This window comes from Eptatretus burgeri, chromosome 12, assembly GCF_056783735.1.
Source record: "Eptatretus burgeri isolate ZD-2024b chromosome 12, Ebu_testis_v1, whole genome shotgun sequence".
In the NCBI taxonomy this organism is placed as follows: Eukaryota; Metazoa; Chordata; class Myxini; order Myxiniformes; family Myxinidae; genus Eptatretus; species Eptatretus burgeri.
This window is the reverse complement of record NC_140972.1, coordinates 43,849,224-43,872,634: the sequence shown is the minus strand read 5'-3', so window position 1 is coordinate 43,872,634 and position 23,411 is coordinate 43,849,224. Positions and strand designations below refer to the sequence as shown.

General features: G+C 44.5%; 2 protein-coding genes across 4 annotated transcripts in view; both read right to left on the bottom strand.

Moving 5' to 3' along the window:
* The window catches only part of HERC1 (HECT and RLD domain containing E3 ubiquitin protein ligase family member 1), a 964,782-nt gene that overhangs the window by 520,322 nt on the left and 421,049 nt on the right, over window positions 1–23,411 (bottom strand). The gene's annotated exons all lie outside the window — the stretch shown is intronic.
* The window catches only part of LOC147015509 (synphilin-1-like), a 68,143-nt gene that overhangs the window by 13,273 nt on the left and 31,459 nt on the right, over window positions 1–23,411 (bottom strand). For all 3 annotated transcript variants that reach the window (XM_085850290.1, XM_085850291.1, XM_085850292.1), the window contains exon 2: window positions 4,724–4,837. In XM_085850290.1, the coding sequence (XP_085706416.1) occupies window positions 4,724–4,837 (114 nt within the window). The remainder of the gene's footprint in view (window positions 1–4,723; window positions 4,838–23,411) is intronic.

Below are 23,411 nucleotides of genomic sequence, written 5' to 3'. Positions count from 1 at the left end.
GAGGTTTTGCACTCTCCCGAGTGCTCCCCCTCTAGTTCATCTTTTGATTTTGGTTGTCATTTTTCTTCCTGTCGAAATAATCCCACACAGCTTCTATGATATCAAGGTCAGGGAATTCAGGGGGGGGGGCATTCAAATCGTTTTGGAGTTCCTGACTGCTTTTCTTTGTAAATACGTTTTAATGGCATTTGCAGTGTTTTGGAGTCATTGTGGTGGAAAACAAAGTTGTCGCCAATTATCCTCCTTCCTGATGGGATACCATGATGGATTAGGATCTGCTTGTACTTGTCACCATTCATTGTTCCTTCAGTTCTCACCAAATCACCAACACCAGCAGTAGATATACATCCCCAATCCTGAACAGAGCCTCCACCATACTACACAGTGGACTGTAGACACACATCCTTATACTGCTCAACAACCCTCCTTCTGACATACTGCCTTCACTTTGTTCCAAAAAATTTAAATTTTGACTTGTTACCCCAAAGTACCTCTCTCGGCTTATTGGCATCGTGATTGTAATGTTATTGGGCATATTTCAGTCTTTTGGGTTTGTTACCTTTATGCAGAAGGGCATTTTGACAGCAACTCACCCATGAAGACCACTTTTGATAATAGGTACCTTCTAACAGTAGATGAGCCCACTTGACCCCCTGATGTCTGTGCCAGTTGTGCAAGTTCAGTACTTGATCTTTTTTCTATTGCTAAAGGAACTTATCCTTAAATGTTGCTCATCTGTTTTGCTGAGTTTATTTGGCCTTACAATCTAGAGACGCCAACACCGAGTTCACCCAGTCCAGCCGGAGACCTGCCTCTCAGCACATTGTGTGTGGGGGAAATTGCAGCCTTCTTCGAGCATTCAATCTAGGTGAAGGCACCTCACTCGACTCATCAGGCCCAAACCATGTTTATTTTATCCTCTCTCCGCATCATCTAACCCTTTTTCTCCCTCTGATTGTCTGACATCTTCTTGGGAGATTCTGTCATGAAGGATAGGTTTAGCTGGATTCGACCTACAATTTTTATTGTTATGTGTGTTTTATTTCCCAATCAGGATGTCCATATATATATATATATATATATATATATATATATATATATATATATATATATATATATATATATATATATATATATATATATATATATATATATATATATATATATATATATTGTTGTGGTTGACGAAATTCACAAACCACCATTCAGGTCCCTTAGGTGAGATATCTCGGTAAGTATATGTGTTGTTAGGCCCAAACCCGTTGTCTAGAGGGAATAAATGTCATTCACTCGGGCTGCGACTCTTCAGGATAGCCGTTTTTCTTTTACTATCTTTATTTTGGACCAGTCGCCATTACTACCACCACCAACCACGTCCCACAACGTCGCTTCACAACAACCACCAACCACAACTCCGCTTCGCAACAACAACCACCAACCACAACGCCGCTTCACCACAACCGCCACGACCTTTACCGTCACAACTCGCCACCATCGCATCCACACCATCTCGCGCCACTCGTGGGCGCCGATGCTGGACTCGTGCGGGGCGCGCACCGAGCAGCGTGTTCAGAGACATCACGGACTTTCCGCAGAAAAGGGATCAAAAACGACTCACGCCCACTTTTGTTCCGTCCAATCGGTGAGCGAGGGGCGATTTGGCCCCGCCTCCAGGGCGTTGGAGGGCGGACGCTATATGCAAATTCATGGATCAAAAAGCATTCACGCCCACTTTTCCTCGGTCCAATGGGGAGCCAGTTAGAGAGGTGAAGGGTCGGAGGCAGAGGGTCAAGGGTGAAAGAGCGAAGCCACGGGGCTTATATAAACGGCTGCGTTCGTCAGTAAAAGGAGTTGAGTGTGCGGAGTTCAAGAGAGTCGTCGGTGGAGCTGGAAAGAAGTGGTACTAGTCAGAGTGAAGAGGACGGAGCTGTGGAGAGGTGACGGCGGCGAAGGCGGACGAGGGGGTGCTCGCGTCGGTGCCGGGAGCTGCACACCAGAGAGGCCAGTAACGCGACCGAGGTGGAGGAGGAGACGCTCGCCGCGGGACCCGAGACAGGGTGAAATCCTCCTTCCCCCGAGCATCAGCAACCCCCTCCTGTTTCCCCCCGCGCTGAGATAGTGCGACAAAGGGGGCCCCCCTTCCCACCCCCTACCAGACACTGTCCGCGAGGCCCGCGGAGTTGAGGCACCACCGCCGCTCCGCGTCTCATCATCAGACGGGTAGGCCCGACACGGTCTCGGCCCCAGGCCCGCCTACCCCCCTCATCCTGGAGGGTGGTTCTCTTTTCTTTTGCTTTGGGAATATGTGTTGTCGGCGCCGTCTGTGAAGTAAAATTGTATAAGTGTTGCCGTGTGCCCGGTAGTCGGTTAGATCTGGATTGTTGCATTTGCTTTTTGTGTAATATTGCATTGTCTTCTTCTTTTACATGTGCTTTTGGTGGAATTGTATATGTGTGCTTTCCGTTCATCGCGAAATAAATGTGCTTATTGTTGAACTGTTTTCCCGCTTCGCTTCGTCTTTTCTTTCATTGAATCTCCATCTTGCTTCACGTAAAGGGTTGGTCGTGGGCTAAAACGCCCGATAATTAATCGAACCGTCGAGGCCGACGAATAACAGCGCTCAGTTATCCCGATAGTACGGAACGGGTCGCTTAAAGTGGCCCGTGTCCGAAGTCGACCTGCGGCGAGGTGCGATTGCCTGGTCTACCCTCCGTGTGGGTACTTAGGTAGGTCGAATTTGGCGAGCAACCCTATCCCACGCGGGGGCCGATTGGCACGATCGTGGTGAGACCGAAAGGTCCACCCGTGACTGGTTCCCGGCGTTAGTCCGAGAGGGTCATGACTGGATTGTCCGTCCGGTGGGCGACATGCCGCGATTCGAGTTACGTGGCCGTCCGCACGCCGGCGGGCGCGAATCCGCAACAATATATATATATATATATATATATATATATATATATATATATATATATATATATATATATATATATATATATATATATATATATATGTATTGAGATATATAGTTTTCGCTGCCTTTGTCCATTCAACAACTTCATCCTTGCTCATGTCCCATGTCTATGTGCTAAAAGCTGGGTCTGAGAATTTTTTTAAATCATTACCCACGGCTCAGATTACATTCTCTAATCTGTCTCATTAACCATGTGCCTTGTCTGTCCCGTTTTCCCATGTGAATGAATATGACTACATAGAGTAGATAACATTCATCTTCATTCTGAACAGAGGATGAATTACTTTATATCTGTTATCTCAGTTTTGTCGTGTGTGCGTGCGTGCCCCTCTCCCTATGTTCCGCCATCCCACTCTGTTGTTGTTCTATTAAACATTTTGTTAATAAAGACCTCTGCATGGTCCATGGTCATTTGAGGTATGGGACTTAAATGCGAATGAATTGGCTTGAAAAAAAAAATCTGGTAACGAGCTGATTGGGAAATGCGTATTTCAAGAACTCTTAAAAAGAGTTGATTTGTCACAGTTACATCAGAACGAGCTGATTCGTCACACGCTCATGGATCGTTTAACCCCAACCTGGAGCCGTTCAAAAATTACGGAACTATTTTTTGGTGAGGCACATAAGGGCTTGATTAAACCTTACTAATCATTTTTATTCGACAAACGATTACATTTTTTGGGGACCCTTATCATGATTAACACTCGACCCAAATAAAGCCAATGGAAATCTGACGCAACAAACTGTATAATCTAACACAACAAAGCGAAATCTGATGCAACAGAGCGTATACAAAGTGTATAATCAGCAGAGGCCTACAAACCTAATGAGTGATGCCCACCAGAAAACCAAGATGGTGGCCATATCATTTTGTCGATGTGCTATGGTGGGTGGAGTCAAGTGGCAGATGTGGGTGTGGTCCAGCAGATGTCTGACCAATGGGTAAACATTTCAAACATTGACCCCTAACAAGAACCCCCAAAACAACAACACCACCACAAATGCAGAGCTCTCGTGGACCTGTGACATGTCGCAGGTAAAAATCTTACATGATTCGGAACTATTTACCTGTTACGTATGTACATAAAGGGATGGAGAGAAGGTGAGAAAGTAATGAGAAAAGAAAAATTTGTGTGTTAATGTCAATAAGTCTTGTGAAACCAGCTGTGTGAAAGCAAAACCCTCGAGGCCTCGATATACAGCTCACACATATATCAGTGTATGGTGGGTTTTTAAACATCTCCATTCTCACATTGCAAGGTACAGAGTACACAAAGACCATTATACTCCGTTAATGCAAATGTGAAGTGTTAGTTGCAAGATTTTTCAGCTGCAACGAATTTGCATTAGTCTGCAGAGTGGTGCATAAAAGAGAAAGTGGCAAAAGTATTATGAGTGAAAACAATTGAGAACAAAGGGTAATTGGATAGACAAGTTGCATCAACGGCAGCCTTGTGTGCCGCTTGCAGGATGTGAATCTTACTGATTATCTCAGCATCCTGAGATGACCTCCAATTTAGAAGACACACTTAGCCTCACTTAGGACAGTAGCACAGCCTACTGTGTAGGAGTGCCCGTTGGAAACTATTAATTTGACGATCATCATTCCAAACAGAAATAATTGGTCACATTGTGAGCCCAGGAGTATATATAGAAGCGATTGTGCTGCAGGTGGAAGAAAAACTTCTGATTGATGTGAAATACAAAAGGCACTCCGACAGGGTTGAACACTGAGCTGTTTTGCCATCGTACCTGTCCATGCCTGGCAGCATAGTGGATAAGAGCTGCTCTCTTGCTTGTTGCACTCAGCTCTGTGGCAGCGTCCATTTCGGTGACCAGCCAAACAACGCATTCGAGGTATCCGTGCTGCAAAAAAGAAAATGCACCACACAACTCAATTTGAGCAAAGATGAGTAATGGCAATCACACTATTTGGGGGAACCCTCCTTTAGGAAGTGGCATGCATGCAAAGCTGCAAAAATGAAAAGCAGCTGAAACAGGACCAAGCATTTTTCACAAGATCACCCAGTCCCTCATTGACTAACTGCAAAGGTAACACCAATGGTCTTGGATCTGATAACAGCAATTTACATTGCATGGTAGTGTGAAATCACTCTTCATTGAACACCCGAAGTCTGTTTAGCATTACAAATAAACTTGTGCATGTTACGCTGAGCCATAGGAAGGATATTAGTGACTTCTGAGTTTTCATCATCACATTTTGCACAAGCCAAAAACTGGATCTCTATTCGGATGGGAATGTGGTGTAAGGGACATGAAGCCGGGTGTCTCATCGGTGTGCATTATCTGAAGCTTCGTGTGGGTTATGAATTGTTTCACAGCATCTTGGGTGCCTCATTAATTACAAGTTATCAGCAAGTTGCTATCACCATAATCTGGGGATTCTTGATCAGAAAATTATTCATCAAATTCACTTTCTGACGAGTCTGAATTGCGAGTTGTGTGTCCATTATCCATTATGTGCTGACAATCTTTCCCTCATTTATGTCATGGCAGTTTATCTTGAATCCTTGGGGTACCCGCTGAGTTTCCTTTTTTAACTTTAATACCTAAAAAAAAAAAAATTTGAATTCAAAACCACATTCACTTATTTGTTTATTTCTTACAAAGCAATATTATAACATCAAAAAAAAATTATTTACTTTTTTCTGATTCTGTGGACATTTGAGCTGTAGAAAAAATAATTAACCTAAGAGTGCACCATGACAATGATGGGCCAAATGGTCTCATTTCCTTGTTTGAGATCAGTTTCTTGATTTTCAGAGGTGTACACACATACATACAGAGAATTTCCTGGTGGGGAGGGGGATTTTAGTGAGGGATGGAGAGGGAGATTAAAACCAACCTTTGAGACCAACCTATCAGTGTTACAGTTTGGCTGTGAAAGAACAACTCACAAAACACACAAACACTTGAAAATATTTATGACATGTATTTGATGAACCCACTGCTCTTCCAGCAAAAGAAGCTTCATAAGCAACCAACAAAAGCTACACAAGGTTTTCAATGCACAACATGTGCCTAGGTCAACCTCACAAGCCCTTTGCTGTTTCCAACCCCTCCCGGGTTCCTCAACAGCAGCAGACATTCACAAGTAGTGCATACATGAGACCCAATGCTACATGCCTCCCCCCCCAGCTTTGTGGAGAATCAGCAGCAACAGCATAGACAGAAATGTGCACCACCGAAAAAATTATGTACAGACAAAACATGAACTGCATCAGTGAAATGAAGAAAGGAAAAGTAAAAATAAAAATTCTCACTGTAAGACATAAAATCCCTGATGTTTCAGGTGTCGAAGCCCTTTGTCGAAGTACTGAGAAGCCAAAACATAAGATGTGACAATATTAATGCTCATGTTGTATATTGCCTAGCATGTGTGTAATTAATTTCATAACCTATTTGTATAAGAAAAGGGCAGAAATGCTACATTAATGCCCTGGGGATATTTAGTATCAAGCTGAAAAAAGATTTTCCCCTCGAACTGCTTTCTCTACAAATTAATGGAGCCCACCTTCATAATACCCACCTGGAGATCGTCCTTGGTGTGCTGAGCAGAACTGGGATGTGCTGCTACAGGAAGACCTATTGTAGTTAGGTGTATTGATTATAAATGCTCAGACATTCTGTCTGCAAGGTGTCACTTAGTCTTGCCGATGTCGAGCTAGTGGCAACAATCACCTGACAAGGCATATGTAATATTTCTCGAAATGCAGTCAAAGTATCGTTTGACACACCATGTCCCAATCGGGGTTTTAATAGTGTCTTGCAAGACACAGTGATGACATGTTTTATATCTGGGGAAATTACATCTCATTTTACCTCGTCACTCTGCTCCACCATCATTAATAGAGAAACAAGAGTGAACTAGATATCTGTGATCACAAAATGATCATCAAGGGTTCGTCCCACCTTCCCCCAACCCCTCCCCCATGCACCTGTGATGGAGGGAAGCTTAATCTTGCCGATCACGCACGACTTACCCTTGGCCTGTGATCCAATGATGGACATATTTTTTTCGGACCACCATATGACCTTGGGATAAAGATGACCACCAGCATTTAGGGATACAGTATAGAATAAGAAAATGTGCCCCCATGTACAATCTATCCAAAAAACTCAACATCATGAAAATTGGAGGAAAATTATTTAAGTTATGATAAAATTTTTTGTTAATTAGGTCACAATCTGAAAAAGTAGGTCAAGGACTTGAAACAGATATCAGGTGCACAACATCAGTGCAGGTACGCTAATGCAAGAACATATTGGAAGGCCAAGCGGTGTTTGAGATTCCACATTGGGAAAAAAATTAAGCGATGACAAAAACAAAATGCGTATTTTTTTTTCAGACCATCATTTGACTTTGACTTTTAACTCGGAGAGGTATGATGTAAATAAAGCATTAATGCACCTTACTACTTGCTATTTATGGCTATTTAAAAGAGAGCAATTTTGTTCTGATCGGATAAACCTTAATCGAATTTTGGTGACAAATGCAAAAATGTATATAATTAGGTCATGACCTTAAAAATGATATCAAGGTCAAACAAGAAGCAAATACTTCGATATCGCGCTGCTGGGGGCAGTAAAAGGTTAAGAATGATGAAACAATTTTGCAGTTATAAAATTTAAATGTAGACACGGTGAATGAGCATGCATGATGGGAAGAGTTGTGACCTTGGACAAATTTCTATTTATAGCCCTCAGATCAAAGGGGCGTACGTGGCCATAAATGTGACAGAAGACACAGGACAGAATAGCCAATTATATAACAGCACGATGTCGCCGCGCTATAAAAAAAAACACTATGTCAACCCCACATACTGTGTATTCCCATTATTAGGTCATCTCGTCTTGATTCTCAGAGATGAACTTTCAAAATGGGTCCTGATGTCCAGATGTCCGTCCGTTTGTAAGGTCGTCCATTAACTTTTTGCTATTTTTACTACTCCACCATATCACCTGGCTGATTGTTCTGAAAGTTGAAACATGAATGCAAGACTGTAGCCTGCACAATCGCTCAGGCTTCGATTCTGCAATTTCAGATCAGGGGAGCTCCCGGAACTTCAGATCCATCCTGTTACCCCCCGAAAATTCAGATCCATACTCGTCCCTTATTTACCAACGAATTTTTCTGAAACTCGGCACAGCCCTTCTACACCATGGTCTGCGGGATCACTTCGTCTTAGATTATTCAATTTTGGATCATGAGGGCTCCCAGGGAGGGGGATTACCCCCTTAAACTTTGTGTCGCTATCCTTATTTGTCTCTTAATTACTAACTGATTGCTCTGAGAATTGCATGGTCTTATATTTTTCGATTTTGGATCAAGGAGGCTCCTATGGAGGTTCCCCAAAATTGACTCCAATCTAATGTCCATGGCATTTCCTAGATTTTGAATTCAGCAGAGGTCTGAATTATAACCTCAAGAGATGACCATCAGCCTACTCGAGGCTATTTTATTGAGGCAAAATTTTATTCTGAAAGTCCACGGACATTGGCAGAAACAAAGGGAGAAAAATCTAAATGGTGGTGTAATACTTTTTAGGGTGTAAGACCGTGACCTTTAACCCAGAGGGTTATGATGTAAATTAATGGTAAATACGCCGAGATTAAGGCTATCTAGAGAAGGCAATTTTGTTCTGATCGGACAAACTTTAGTCGAGTTATGGTGAAAAATGTGAAAATCTATATACTACTAAAACTCTCATCTTGCATACATGTATGTATGTATGTATGTATGTTCCCGAAATACAGCCAAAACTGTACATGATAGCGCAAAAATTTTAGTGCCACCTTACTCACCATTCTCCTGCGGTGTGCAGTATCAAGTTTCGATAAAATCGGGGAACGAAAAAATTGTTAAAAAATCAATTCCTGATTCAATGAAGTACTCTTTGGGAGAATTTGATCGATGCAAACAACCTCAGCAGTATAGTTTGCTGGAGCTATCTTTTTTTTCTTTTGAAATGATTTTTTTTTAATCAACCGCTGTCACAACGGGAACCCAACGGGTTCACGGGTCGTCTAGTATCTAAAATTACCTTAAACTGTAAAAAAATTTAAAAACAACAATCAAAAAAAATGTAAAAATATGTATACAAAAAAAAGCTCAATGTAAAAAAATAGGTCAACCCCGCATACTTTATATTCAAATTATTGAGGCAAATTTTCCTTCCGAAAGTCCCAGCTAGCTCTGAGATACAGCTCAGAAATTGATACAATTTGGGAATTTGAAGTGGTGAGAACACAGGAAGAAAAAAAATATATATTAAAATGGTGGTTTATTACTCCGAGGGGCCAAAGAAACTCTGTAGTACCATTAAAATTGGGAACTCTTATTGTAGAAACACCCCCCCCCCCCCACCCTTACATCAGCAATAAGCCTTCCCCTATTGCAACTAAGTTTTCTCTGGGGTTGTCATCATTCCAGTAAGCTATTAGAATGCGACTGTCACCAAGTTTCTGCACGGTGGATTTATCAGTCTGGAGAAGATTGAAATTCTCACTGAGAGTTCTGGCAATATGGCTTGTTGTCAAATTGAAGTTCATGACCAAAGGAATATGTCAACTGGAGTTTCTTTTCCTTGCATTCATGGTCTCTCCATAAGAAACTCATGAAGTGTTACTCCAAGAATCATTGATAATTGTAATGGGATAACCTCGCCTTCGAAAATAATAAATCCTTTCTTGAGCTCTCATGTCGAAATTATCATCGTCGCTGCAGATGCGTCACCGTCGCAGGAACTGAGAATATGGTATAAATTTTTTTTCATATAATTGGGATAAATTGTATGCTAAGCATGAGTGTGAATCCATCGACTGCTTATGGCGAACAGCCATGCCGAATCACTCAGCAGTGAAAGATATACAGATATGCAGGAAATTCACTCCGTTACATAAAATGTCAAACGTGTACTTGATTCGAGAGATTGTGATTATTAACTTAGTTTAAAAATATATCTTCAAAATCATTCCTGCAAGAGGTCGTCATCTCAATGTAGTCATCAATATGTTGTTTCAGAAGGATCGGTTTTGGACCCTGTAGCTGTTTATCATCTTTTCCTTGATGTAACCGACAAAGACATACAATGGAGGGCCCCATTTTCGTTCCAAAGGCGATTCTTTTTCGTTGTGTGTAAAACTTGTCACCAAACTTGAAAGTCGAGAGGTTGAGGACTAATTTAACCAATCTTAAGAGGGTGGTGACATTATGTCTGGTTTCACAAAGATTATGCTCCAGAAAATGTTGAAGAGCCTCCAGCCCCTCCTTTATAAGAATATTTGTGTGTATAATAAAGAGATGTTCATGGTGAAAAGAAGATGTCGATTTTCTCAATCTTGAAACCAGATATTGTTGAAAAGACAAATAGCATCCGAGGCATCCTTCATGTAAGTGGGAAACAAAGTGAAAAATGTCGATGAAATTCCATCAAAGTACTTACTAAATTCCACGAGACAATTACATGTGGATACAATGGGTCGACCTGGTGTATTTGGTTTATGAATCTTGGGAAGGAAATAAAAATGAGCACACTGGGGATTATCTTGAACTAGGTTAACAGTATTATGAGACGAATCTCCATTAATGATGAAGGCTTTCACCATGTTGAAGATAAGGTATTGCTGCTCCTGAGTGGAAGCCGGGTGGAAGCTTCCTGCTCATACAAGTCATGTCTCGAAATGACAGCATCGCCTTTATCCGCAGGTTTTATCATGTAATTATTGTTATTATGAAGAGCTGTAATGGTCTCATGTTCTTGCTTGGAGATGATATGTTTGACACCAATATTTGATTTGAATATGTAGTATTAATACCAGCTTTGCGTGTTAAAATGAAGAGATCAAGCACGGGATACTTTCCGCCAAGGGGTGTCCAGGAAGAACAGCATGGTTTTAATGCTTCAAAGAGGACCTGGATTGAGTCGGTCTTGCCTTCATTGTGAATAACAATGACGATAGCCATTTTCATTTGGATGGAATTAAGCACAACGTTACACATGTCTGAGGAATTTTTCAAAATCTTTCCAGACATCGAATTTGTCGACTCTTTCAGAAGTTGGAATAAAAAACAATCCTCGTTTCCCTAGGTGGCAATGGTAACTAGCGGTCTATTGTCAATAGGTATGGTAACCAAAGGTCTATTGTCCTTAGGTATTGTAACAAAAGGTCTATTGTCCATAGGTATGGTAACCAAAGGTCTATTATCCGTAGGTATGGTAACCACAGGTCTATTATCCGTAGGTATGGTAACCTTCTGTATACCTTTCACTGCTGAGTGATTCGGCATGGCTGTTCACCATAAATAGTCGATGGATTCACACTCATACTTAACAAACGACTCGTCCCATCCTCCATTGTGCAAAAATTTGATCCCGTATTCTCAGTTCCTGCAATGGTGATGTATCTGCAGTGATGATAATTTCCATATGCGAGCTCATTAAAGGAGTGATTATTTTAGAAGGCAAGGTTATCCCATTGCAATTATCAATGGTTCTAGGAGTAAAAGTTCATGAGTTTCTCATGAAGAGACCATGATTGCAAGGAAGAGAAACTCCAGTCGACGTATTGATTATTTTAGAAGGTGAAGTTATCCCATTGCAATTATCAATGGTTCTAGGAGTAAAACTTCGTGAGTTTCTCATGAAGAGGCCATGATTGCAAGGAAGAGAAACTCCAGTCGACATATTCCTTTGGTCGTGACCTGCAAGTTGACAACTAGCCATATTGCTGAAACTCTCAGAGAGAACTTCAATCTTCTGATGAAACCACCATGCAGATATTTGGTCACAATCCCATTCTGATGCCTTACAGGAACAATGAGAACCCTAGAGCAAACTTGGTTCACTCTTGCTTTTCTCCTAATGATGGTGGAGTAGAGCGATTGGGTACAATGAGAGGAAATCACACCACATGTAAAACATGTCATCACATTGTGTTCAAAGACACAAAAGCCCCAAGAGGGACAACGTGTGTCAAAGGATACTTTGACTGCATTTCTAGAAATATATGCCTTGTTATGTGACCGTTGCAGCCATCTCTACGTCGGTGAGATGAAATGCCTGGCAGACAAACTCTCTGAGTGTTTATAATCAATACGCCTGATGACAAGTCTTCCTGTAGCACCGCATTCCAATTCTGCTAACCGCACCAAGGACAATCTCCAGGTGTGTGATATCAAGCCATTCTCTTTTGATTTGTAGAGAAAGCACTTGAAGGAGAAAGTGATTTTTCAGCTTGGTACGATACACCTCCAGGATGTTAAAGTTACATTTCAGGCCTTTCCCTATCCCAAACGGTCATGCAATTAATTAGACATGCACTAGGCAATGTACAACATGTGTATTAGCATTTACAGCATTTATATTTTGGCTTCTCAATACTTTGACCTCAATACAATAATCCTTAATACAATACTCAATACAATACTCAAAAGGGCTACTCCTGAAACATTAAGGGTTTTATTTACCTATTGCGGTGAACATTTTATCCTTTACTACATATATAGGGTGTCCCAAAAAAATACACAACTTTTAAATTGCTTCGTTTGATCCAAAAAAAGCAGTAATTTTGTCAGTAATGCTTCATTTCTTGTTGCAGAGACCCTGAAGTTTATTTTGATACCAAGCAAGCGCCAGAAAAATGCCAAGACTGACTGCACAACAACGGACGAAAATTGTTGAACTTTGGCACCAGACGAAAAGTGTCATACAGGTGCAACGTCTTTACTCGAGACATTTCGGGATCCACTTGCGCCATGCACCAAACTTTCGGACAATAAAGTGCACCATCGCAAAGTTTACCAATGTGTGAACCATCTGTGACCTTCACAAGGGTCACAGTGGTCAGAGGAGGACAGGTCGTAGTGAAGAAAATGTAGAAATGGTGAGACAGGCGGTCGTTCAGAGTCCAAAAAAATCGATTCGACGACTTTCTGCCGAGACAAACATTCATAAGAGCACCGTTCAGAGGATCCTTCGCCAAGACATTCATGCCTTTCCATACAAAATTCAAATGGAAATGGTGCTTACTGATCAACAGAAACGCAAACGACTTGACTTTGCAAATTGGTTCTCAGGAAAGTTGGAGGAAGATGCAGACTTCCTCAAAAAACTTCACACGACGGAGGAATGGCATGCTCACTTGTCCGGGGAGGTAAACAAGCAAAACTTTCAGTACTGGGGAACTGAAAATCCTGGTAAAGCATCAACTGAACTGGTGCCTCAATCTGTTCTCAAAGTCACCATGTGGGTGGCGGTTGGTTGGTATGGGATAATTGGTCCATACTTCTTTGAAGATGACCAGGGACACACTTGCACGGTAAACCAGAGGAACTATCATGAAATGATTCAGGAATTCTATCTGCCTGAGCTACGTACTCAGGCCCGTAGGAGAAACAACCTGATCCAGATGAGAACCCGGTGGTTCCAGCAGGATGGGGCACCGCACCATACAGCCAGGGAAACAAGGCGTTTTCTCAACCAACATTTTGAGGGCCGCTTTATCTCCCTCTACGAAGATGTTGAGTGGCCACTGTATTACCCTGACCTTACTCCTCCAGACTTCTTCTTGTGGTGGTATCTCAAGGACAGGATCGATGGAAACCTTAGGCCTCAGACTCTTGATCAGCTGAAGGAAAGCATCCACCGAGAACTCCAGAACATTCCTCAGGAAACGTTTCCCAAAGTGATGGAGAACATGACAACGCATTTGCAGGCAGTGATCGGACAACGTGGAGCCTACGTCGAACATGTGGTCTAAAAGAAAACGACGATTCTATAACAAAATTTAAATTTTGGTGGCAATTTTGACATTGGTACAATAAACTTCAACCTTTCAGCTTTCTATCCAGCCGTATATCTTTTTAAAAAATACATGTTATGACCATCCTCTTTGCAGATGAAAAGTTGTATATATTTTTTTGGCACACCCTGTATTGTTGTGGGGCCGGGTATCGGCCGTGAGCACGACCGCGAGATGGAACAGTAGAGTCGGCTCGACCGATCACCCGGAATTTAGATCGTACCTTTTCGGAAATGTCTGAGAAGTCCGGTTCGCTTATCGGACCGTGAAGGGTCAATATTTCTACGGAAGGACCGTGAAGTGTACCGTGAAGGGTACAGGGTTATTCGCCAATCTTCAAAATACCTAGAAACAACGTGGCGATTTACCGAGTCTCCACACCCTCGACGGCACCCGTACGGAACGAGCCGCTTACCATACTCGAACCGCGTGCGATCCGAGCGGTTTATCGCCGAGGTCCGTTGGTCCCAAATATCCCGTTACAACGGCAACAGCCTGGCTAATTTCCCAACACGCAGCACGCCAAGTCAATGGAGGAAAGGACACAAACAAGCTGAAACATTTAACAATCGGGGTATTTATTCACAATAATAATTGCGGAACGAGGGAAGCACGCATGAGCAGAGTTAAACCGATTATTAAAGGCACGTATGTACAGCACGGCACTTATACAATTCACTATTTATCCGACTGGCGGCACTAACACACATACGCACACACCCAAAGAATCAGACCAAATGTTCTTTATTGAGGCCTGCCTCGGAGGTGTCCGCCTCGTGCGGTCTTCAAGGACCAGGTCCTCAGGGCAGGACTGGACCCCCAGCACGATCCAGACGCCCTCACGACCGGGCTCCGGGCGAACGAAGTCAGCAGGGCGAAAGCTGGCAGGAGAAGACCCTCCGTGGCACCAACCACCCCGTGCGCAGATGCTTTCAGAACCTCCTTGCGCGCAGATGTCCACTTCTTGCCAGGACCAGAACAACAACGAACGCGCAGACCGCGCCTATAATTATACCCCCCCCCCTCTTCAGAGGTGGGGGGGGGCGTCTCCTCGCGACCCTCTCTCTCTCACTGGCTGGTTTTGGCATGCAAAATCGCTCTTCGTCTCTCTCACTGGCCAAAACGGGCGGCAAGCTCCTTGATTGGCCCGGGGGCGTGGTGACGTCACGCGGAGCCCTTTCCTCCTGTCGCGGGATCTGATTGGCCGGGCGACGGTCACCCCACTCGTTGCACGCTGATTGGTCGAGAGCCGCCGCGCGACTCCTCCTTGAACTCCACTCACCATGACGTCGGCCAGAGCGAGGTGAAGGAAGCGAAGTGAAGGTGAGGGTGATGCGGTGTGGTCGGCGTTGATGTTGGTGAAAAAATAAACGAAAAGAAAACCTGACTATTAAATAACTCCACAGCGCAGGAACATTTGATTACCCATTAGACTAGGGTCGGGACCCTAACTAGCAACATGTACTTACCGATATAACTGTTCTATAGGACCTGTATGTTATGTGCTCATGGCTTCCAGATTCGCAACAATATATGTAAAGACTTGCAGTTTGGCATCAAATCAAAACAATCAACGCTGAGTTCTCCACCTTTTAATTAAAACAATTAATTGACAGCATTTCGGTTAGCAACACGTAGCAAGACGTTCCTCCACTAACCTTTCTCAAAACTGATAAGCAACACATCAAAATCCCCTTATAGATCCAAAGGTGGGGGTGGGCCAAGCTGCACAACCAATCAACAAACCTGTCATGGTACTCCATCAGCACACTTAAAAACCGCTAGCACATTTAGAAATCAAAATAATCCGTCTTCTCGTTCTGTACAGGATCAAACCCAAAATGCTAACCCTATCCCATTGGGTGTGTGCCCTGCTTTGAGGTCATGATTGGCAAAGGTAGATCTATTAGGATAGTTGCACTCAAAGGCTTTGAGTTGTTCAGTAATGCGTTGGCTTAAGGTCCTCCAAGTCTCTCCCACATATTCGGCCGCACAACTGCAACGCATCACATATACCACCCTGCTCTGTCATTCTTCAGTGGCTTGACCTTGACCCTCATCAGAGCTCACTTGACTGTGAATACAGGTTTGAAACTTACTCTCATTCCCGCTACTTTCAATACTCTGCTGATCTTCTGCAATACACCAAGTACAAAAGGCAGAATGTAATAACCCTTTGATCTTCTTGTGTAATATCCCGCTTGTTGCGTGGGTCAGCGAGGATCAGTTTCCTTTTTGGTAGCAACCTGTCCAGGTAACCTTTTTGCCTTCAACATGCTCCAAAGATGTTCCACCTCTCTCATCTTGTCTTGGATTGTAGATGGTAAATCAGGTGCTCTTTTCGAGAAGATGTGCACCACAGCTCTTTTTGTGCTCCATCGGATGTCAGGAGTCTAAGCCGAGGGATCATTCGATGTGTGGGGACTTCCTGTAAACCTTGATTTTGCTCATGACAAGGGAACTCAAAGGAGCCCTAATCATCAAAGTGCCATAATATACATACTGTATATTGGTATAAAAATGGCTTTAGGGGTTTATTATTCAGTAGTTATATCTTAATGAGAGTCAGCATATTAAAGTGTTTGGAAGCCCCTTTGGTATCCATCAGAATTGGATATCCAGTTAGATTTGCTGTCACCTTTATTATCGAGTCTGTCTCTTTTTCCCACTTCCCACCTGGGGTTAACTTGAATTACCCCATTGTCCTTTCATCACATAAATTAACCCATTATCCACATGTGGGATGTCAAGCCTCAACAACGACTCTGACAAACATGGCATAACCACATGTGCTGCTCACACAGCAGGGACACATAACACATGTGCAAGACCTGAACAGCAGTTGTGGGGGGGGGGGGAGAGGGGGCAGAAGCCTGTCTATATAAGGCAGGACGATGGATGATAACGACTCTTGTCACTCTCAATACCCCCAGACAGCGACTCAGCCCAGAGCACCCAGCCATCAAACACTCACAGCCCAGGATCTCCAGAGTGACAATAGAGCTAGGAAAAATCGAGACACTCAGCCAAGACAATCAAGCCACAAAGCGGATACCCCGCGAGAAAGCGAGCACACAGTCATCAGCACAGCACAGACAGCACAACGTTGAGACACAAGGATGAGACTGGACCAGGAGAGGGGTCCAAGGTGATGCCTGCATCGTACCACTCAGTGCTTCAGGTAAGACACACATATATATATATATATATATATATATATATATATATATATATATATATATATATATATATATATATATATATATATATATATATATATATATATATATATATATATATATATATCATTATCTTTCGTCCTGTGTTCCCAACTGAGTCTGCTCATGTTAAGGTAGCAGTAAGCAAACCAGGCAATTAGGAAATGTCATTTGGTCATCTCTGTTTCTTTTAATTACATTTTTGCTTCCCATGTCCCTATCCCCATTATTTATGAAACCTGTTATGCTTTTAAAATGAATGCTTTGTATTTTGAGCCACAATTACGTCCTCCAGCATAGCTAAATTCCCCTGGTAAGCTGACTGCGTGTGCTGAAACAGCTGCAAGGTTAAATTGAATAAAACGCAACAGCATTGTAGCAGAATGATTATCCACACATGTGCAGTTTTGCCTCTGCTTGACATCTTGGGAGTTAGGTCTCCAGCAGTCTCACGTCGCCCATTAGGGAGACTAAGCCCAAAACAAATTGATGTCAGGAGTGGGGTGATCACAAATTTCACTTCGTACAAATTGGTAGTCAGCGAGTGCAGTCATTCCCCTCTTTAAAATTTCAATTTGTTGGTGTTGGGGAATAAATGTTAACCAGAATTCTAAAGTGAGCATGACTCAGCACCAAGTTCGTTTTACAGACTGGGTCATAGGGGTTAATTGTGCTCATTTTAAGAACAAAATAAAACGACATGGAGGACTAACATAGCCTAAAGGAGGATGGAAATTATTGCTTTTTGGACAAGGCAGTGACCTCAATGAAGGTAGAAGAAGAAGGACCACAAGATGGTGAGACATAGACTAACCCTCACACTGTCCCCTCCCCCACTCCCAGTTAGCCCAACCATTCTCAGCATTCTGTGCGTTCATAACAGCTCGACTGAAAGCATGTCGGATGCAGAGTGGAGGAGAAAGTCACAGAAAGTACATGTACAGATAAAGAACGAAGAAGAATTAAGAAGAAAAAGGAGGGAAGGAAGAAGTGAGATGGAAGCCCAGCTATTAAAAAGAGAGGCTGGAAAAGGAGCGATAAAACCAGCCAGCTGAACTGGAGTAGCTGAAACAAAAGAAGTGTGGTTGTTGTAATGTACAGAATGCTGTGGCACCAGTGCCTCAAGAGGGAGCAGCAACTCTCCTAGACCTGGTGGTCATGGTCAGAGGAATAAAAATAAGCTTGGAACAGACCCTCAAAGTTATGGAGGTTGATGCACCTGTGGACACTGAAGGACCCCGCAAGCATTAATGCAGATGGAATATTCCATTAAATACAGATTTAATGCCATGATGCATTTATCGGGTTGGAAGGGCCGTGTTTTGGTTTGTTGTCACGCCTGACTGCAACCCATCTCTTGGTTGGTAAGTACAGTAAAGCAGAGGTAATGTTCTCGTGTGGCAGACTGAAATTACTGCTCACAGATCACGCAGTTTCGGCTGTTATGGAATGCCAACTGTGCTTTCCTAATTTACCAATTTCGGAGAATTAACGCACACACCCCACACACACCACACACACACACACACACACACACACACACACACACACACACACACACACACACACACACACACACACACACACACACACACACACACACACACACACACACACACACACACCTAATATATAAAGCTAATTCTAACCACTCACTGATATTAATGATCGGTACCTTCCAGGAGACGTAGAAAGCTGAAATATTTCACGCTGATGGACATCGAAGCCCATACACCGAGAAAAATCACAGAACCATTGAAAAGGATCAATAAATGAAAACATATCAATTAAAATAAATAAATGAAAAAAAATAATCCAAGGTGAGCGACGCGAGACAATGGGGAAGCACTGTTCCTTTTTGCTTACAATGTGTAAGCATACATAATACCCCACTAGTATATGTATGTATGTATGTATGTATGTATATATATATATATATATATATATATATATATATATAAAAATATATATATATATATGTATATATGTATTTTTATATATATATATATATATATATATATATAGATATATATATATATATATATATACATATATATATATATATATATATATGTATTGTTGCGAATTCACGCACGCCGGCGTGCGGGCGGCTACGTAACTCGGATCGCGGCACGTCGCCCACCGGACGGACAATTCAGTCGTGACCCTCCGGGAACTATCGCCTGGAGCCAGTCACGGGTGGGCCTTTCGACCTCACCACAATCGTGCCAATCGGCCACCCGCGTAAGATAGGGTTCTTCGCCAAACTCAACCAACCTAAGTACCCACGCAGATGGTAAACCGGGCGATCGTACCTCGCCGCAGGTCGACTCCGAACACGAGCCGCTTGGGCGGCCTGTTCCGTACTATCGGGATAACCGAGCGGTGTTATCGTCGACCTCGACGGTTCAGATTATTTACCGGGTGTTTTGCACCCACTACGAACCCTTTACGTGAAGCAGAATGGAGATTCAATTTGGAAAAGACGAAGCGAAACGGGAAAACAGTTCACACAATGCACATTTATTTCCCGGCACACGGAAAGCACGTGTATACAGCCATACAGTCAAAATGCACATAAAGCAAACAAAACAATAAAAGCAACAACGACGCAGAGTTAATACCGACTATGCGCACACACAGCCACACTTATACAGCTTTACTTCACAGACGGCGCCAACACACATTTACACAAAAGCAAAGGAAAGAAGCCACCCTCATAGACAAGGAGGCAGACAGGCCTGTGGGCCAAATGTGCGTGGGACCGAGAGGAGCGGCCAGGTCCGCGAGACTGGGGGGGGTCCTACCCGCGTCCTCGTGACGCGTTGGCGGGTGAGCCGCAAATGTGGCCGCGCGGCTGTGCCCCGACTCCATGCTCCTTGGCACGACGTTTGGAGTGGGGTGGGAACGGGGCCCCCTTTTGCACTATCTCAGCGCAGGGAAAAGGAGGAATTGTTGATGCCCTGGGGGAGGGGGATGGCTGGCTGGCTTGGGTCCCGTGACGAGAAGAGCGATCCCGCACACCGTAACCTCGTCGCCGACAGCCGGCCTTCTCGCCTCGGACCCGAGCTCCCTTGCCTGCAATTCCACCGTGCGCACTCGCCTCGACTTCACCAACGCAACGCAACGCAACGCATCCCCAACAGCCATTTCTCGACGACACTCTTCAGGCAACTCCAGAACTCAACTCTTCCTGCAACTCTTCTCCGTTCCGCACTCTCCTCACCCGACCGACTCGACTCTGCCACTCGCCTTGCGCTCGCCTATTTATAGGCGGGCAGGAGAAGTCAGTATGCAAATATTCGGATCAGAATGACCTCGGGGGCGGAGCCACACTCGCCCATTGGTCGGAGGAAACAGGGGCGTGAACCTCCCCTGATCCTAGAATTTGCATATATCGACTTCACACACACGCGCCCGGAGGCGGGGCCAAGCCGCCCCAAGCTCGCTAATTGGACGGAGTAAAAGTGGGCGTGTAGCGTTTTTGATCCGAATTTTCCCTCGGAAAGGCCGCTATTCGCGCTCGCGCTCGGTGCGCTCGGCACCAAACGCCGAACGGGCCCGAGACAGCCCAACATTCAGTGTTCACAGGTGGTGCGGTTGTTGGTTGTGAAGGAGAGAGGCGAAGGTGGTGGAGGGTTTTCGGTGGTGGTTTGATGGTTATGGTGCCGTTTGGGAATGGCGGTGATGTGATGATGTGGGAGCATAGATGGTGGCGGTGGCGTGGTTGTTGTGTGATGGCGGTTGAGACGTGGTTGGTTCAAAATAAAGAAAGAACAGAAAAAATGGCTAACTCAAAGCGTCGCAGCCCGGATGAATCACATAAATTCCCTCTATACAACGGGTTTGGGCTAACTACACATGTACTTAGAGATATCTCACCTACTGGCCCTTCATGGTGTAATGCGAATTTCCACAGCCGTAACAGTATGTATATATGTATGTATGTATGTATGTATGTATGTATGTATATATGTATGTATGTGTATATATTGTTACGGATTCGCGCCCGCCGGCGTGCGGACGGCCACGTAACTCGAATCGCGGCACGTCGCCCACCAGACGGACAATCCAGTCGTGACCCTCTCGGACTAACGCCGGGAACCAGTCACGGGTGGACCTTTCGGTCTCACCGCGATCGAGCCAATCGGCCCCCGCGTGGGATAGGGTTGCTCGCCAAATTCGACCTACCTAAGTACCCACACGGAGGGTAGACCGGGCGATCGCACCTCGCCGCAGGTCGACTTCGGACACGGGCCACTTAAGCGACCCGTTCCGTACTATCGGGATAACCGAGCGGTGTTATCGTCGGCCTCGACGGTTCGATTAATTATCGGGCGTATTCAGCCCACTACCAACCCTTTACGTGAAGCAAGATGAGGATTCAATGAGAGAAATGACGAAGCGAAGCGGGAAACAGTTCAACATAAAGCACATTTATTCACGATGAACGGAAAGCACACATATACAATTCCACCAAAAGCACATAAAAAAGAAGAAGACAAAAAGCAAATGCGACAATGCAGATCTAATACCGATTACGCGAGCACACGGAAACACTTATACAATTTTACTTCACAGACGGCGCCGACAACACACATTCCCAAAGCAAAAGAAAAGAGAACCACCCTCCAGGATGAGGGGGTAGGCGGGCCTGGGGCCGAGACCGTGTCGGGCCTACCCGTCTGGTGATGAGACGCGGAGCGGCGGTGATGCCTCAACTCCGCGGGCCTCGCGGACAGTGTCTGGTAGGGGGTGGGAAGGGGGCCCCCTTGGTCGCACTATATCAGCGCGGGGGGAAACAGGAGGGGGTTGCTGATGCTCGGGGAAAGGAGGATTTTTACTCTGTCTCGGGTCCCGCGACGAGCGTCTCCACCTCGACCAGGTCGCGCCGTCGGCCTCCCTGGTGTGCAGCTCCCGGCACCGACGCGAGCACCCCCTCGTCTGCCTTCGCCGCCGCCGCCTCTCCACAGCTCCGTCCTCTTCGCTCCGACTCCAACTCCGAAGTCTTCCTCCTGCGAACTTCCCAACTGCACTCAACTCCAACGCACACGACGACGCACACGACGACCCTTTTCTGACGAACGCAGCCGCTTATATAAGCCCCGTGGCTTCGCCTTTGACCCCCTGCCTTCGACCTTTCACCTCGCTCCCCATTGGCCCTTGAAAAAGTGGGCGTGAATGCTTTTTGATCCATGAATTTGCATATAGCGACCGCCCTCCAACGCCCTGGAGGCGGGGCCAAATCGCCCCTCGCTCACCGATTGGACGGAACAAAAGTGGGCGTGAGTCGTTTTTGATCCGTTTTTGGAGCGGAAAGTCCGTGGTTTTGTACACGCTGTTCGGCACGCGCCCTGCACGAGTCCAATACCGGTACCCACAAGCGGCGCAAGAACGGTGGCGATGCGACGGTTGCGAGGTGTGACGGCAAAGGTCGTGGCTGCTGTGGTGAAGCGGCGCCGCGGTGGGTGGCTGATGTTGTGATGACTGTTGAGACGCGGTTGGCGGTGGTAACAATGGCGGTTGGTCCAAAATAAAGATAGTAAAAGAAAAACGGCTATCCTGAAGAGTCGCAGCACGCATGAATGACATGTATTCCCACTAGACAACGGGTTTGGGCCTAACTACACATATACTTACGGAGATATCTCACCTAAGGGACCTGAATGGTGGTTTGCGAATTTGGTCAACCACAACAATATATATATACACACACACACACACACACACACACACACACACACACACACACACACACACACACACACACACACACACACACACACACACACACACTGTATGTGTTTGAGGTCAGATATTAATTATTTATTTATCCCTAAAGATAGGCCTCACCATGTCTCATTGTGAAAACTGCTTTTCCACAACCTGCAGTTCACTTTCTCCCTGATTCTATACCAAAAAAATGATAATTTCTACTGGATAAACTCTACACACTAATTATAGAAATACAATCCGCCTTTGAATTTATGATGTACATTTGCCCAGTTATATCCCTAACCTGTCACAGTAGAGAACTAATGAGGCAATCTTCCTCCATGATCAATCTTTGGTCTTCACCTTAACAGTCCCTTGAGATTATGTTCTTCACCATCAGAAATACCTAATTTGAGAATGACCACATTTTGACACTTGATTACAATGCCAAGGACAAAGTGGACCTGCTCTGCTTGGCCAAGTCCTGCACAATTTTTTCCCAAGTAAATTAAATCAATTATAGCTTTCCTTTGCGAGTTGGTGCCCCAATAGTTCGACCTCACACTCCTGAATAATGTATATTTCCAAAGCTCTGCTGAACATCCTTTGCATTACCAATCTGGAGGTCAAGGCAAAGGACCTGCTCCACCCTCATCGGAGGCAGACCCCAAGCTGGCCTGCAA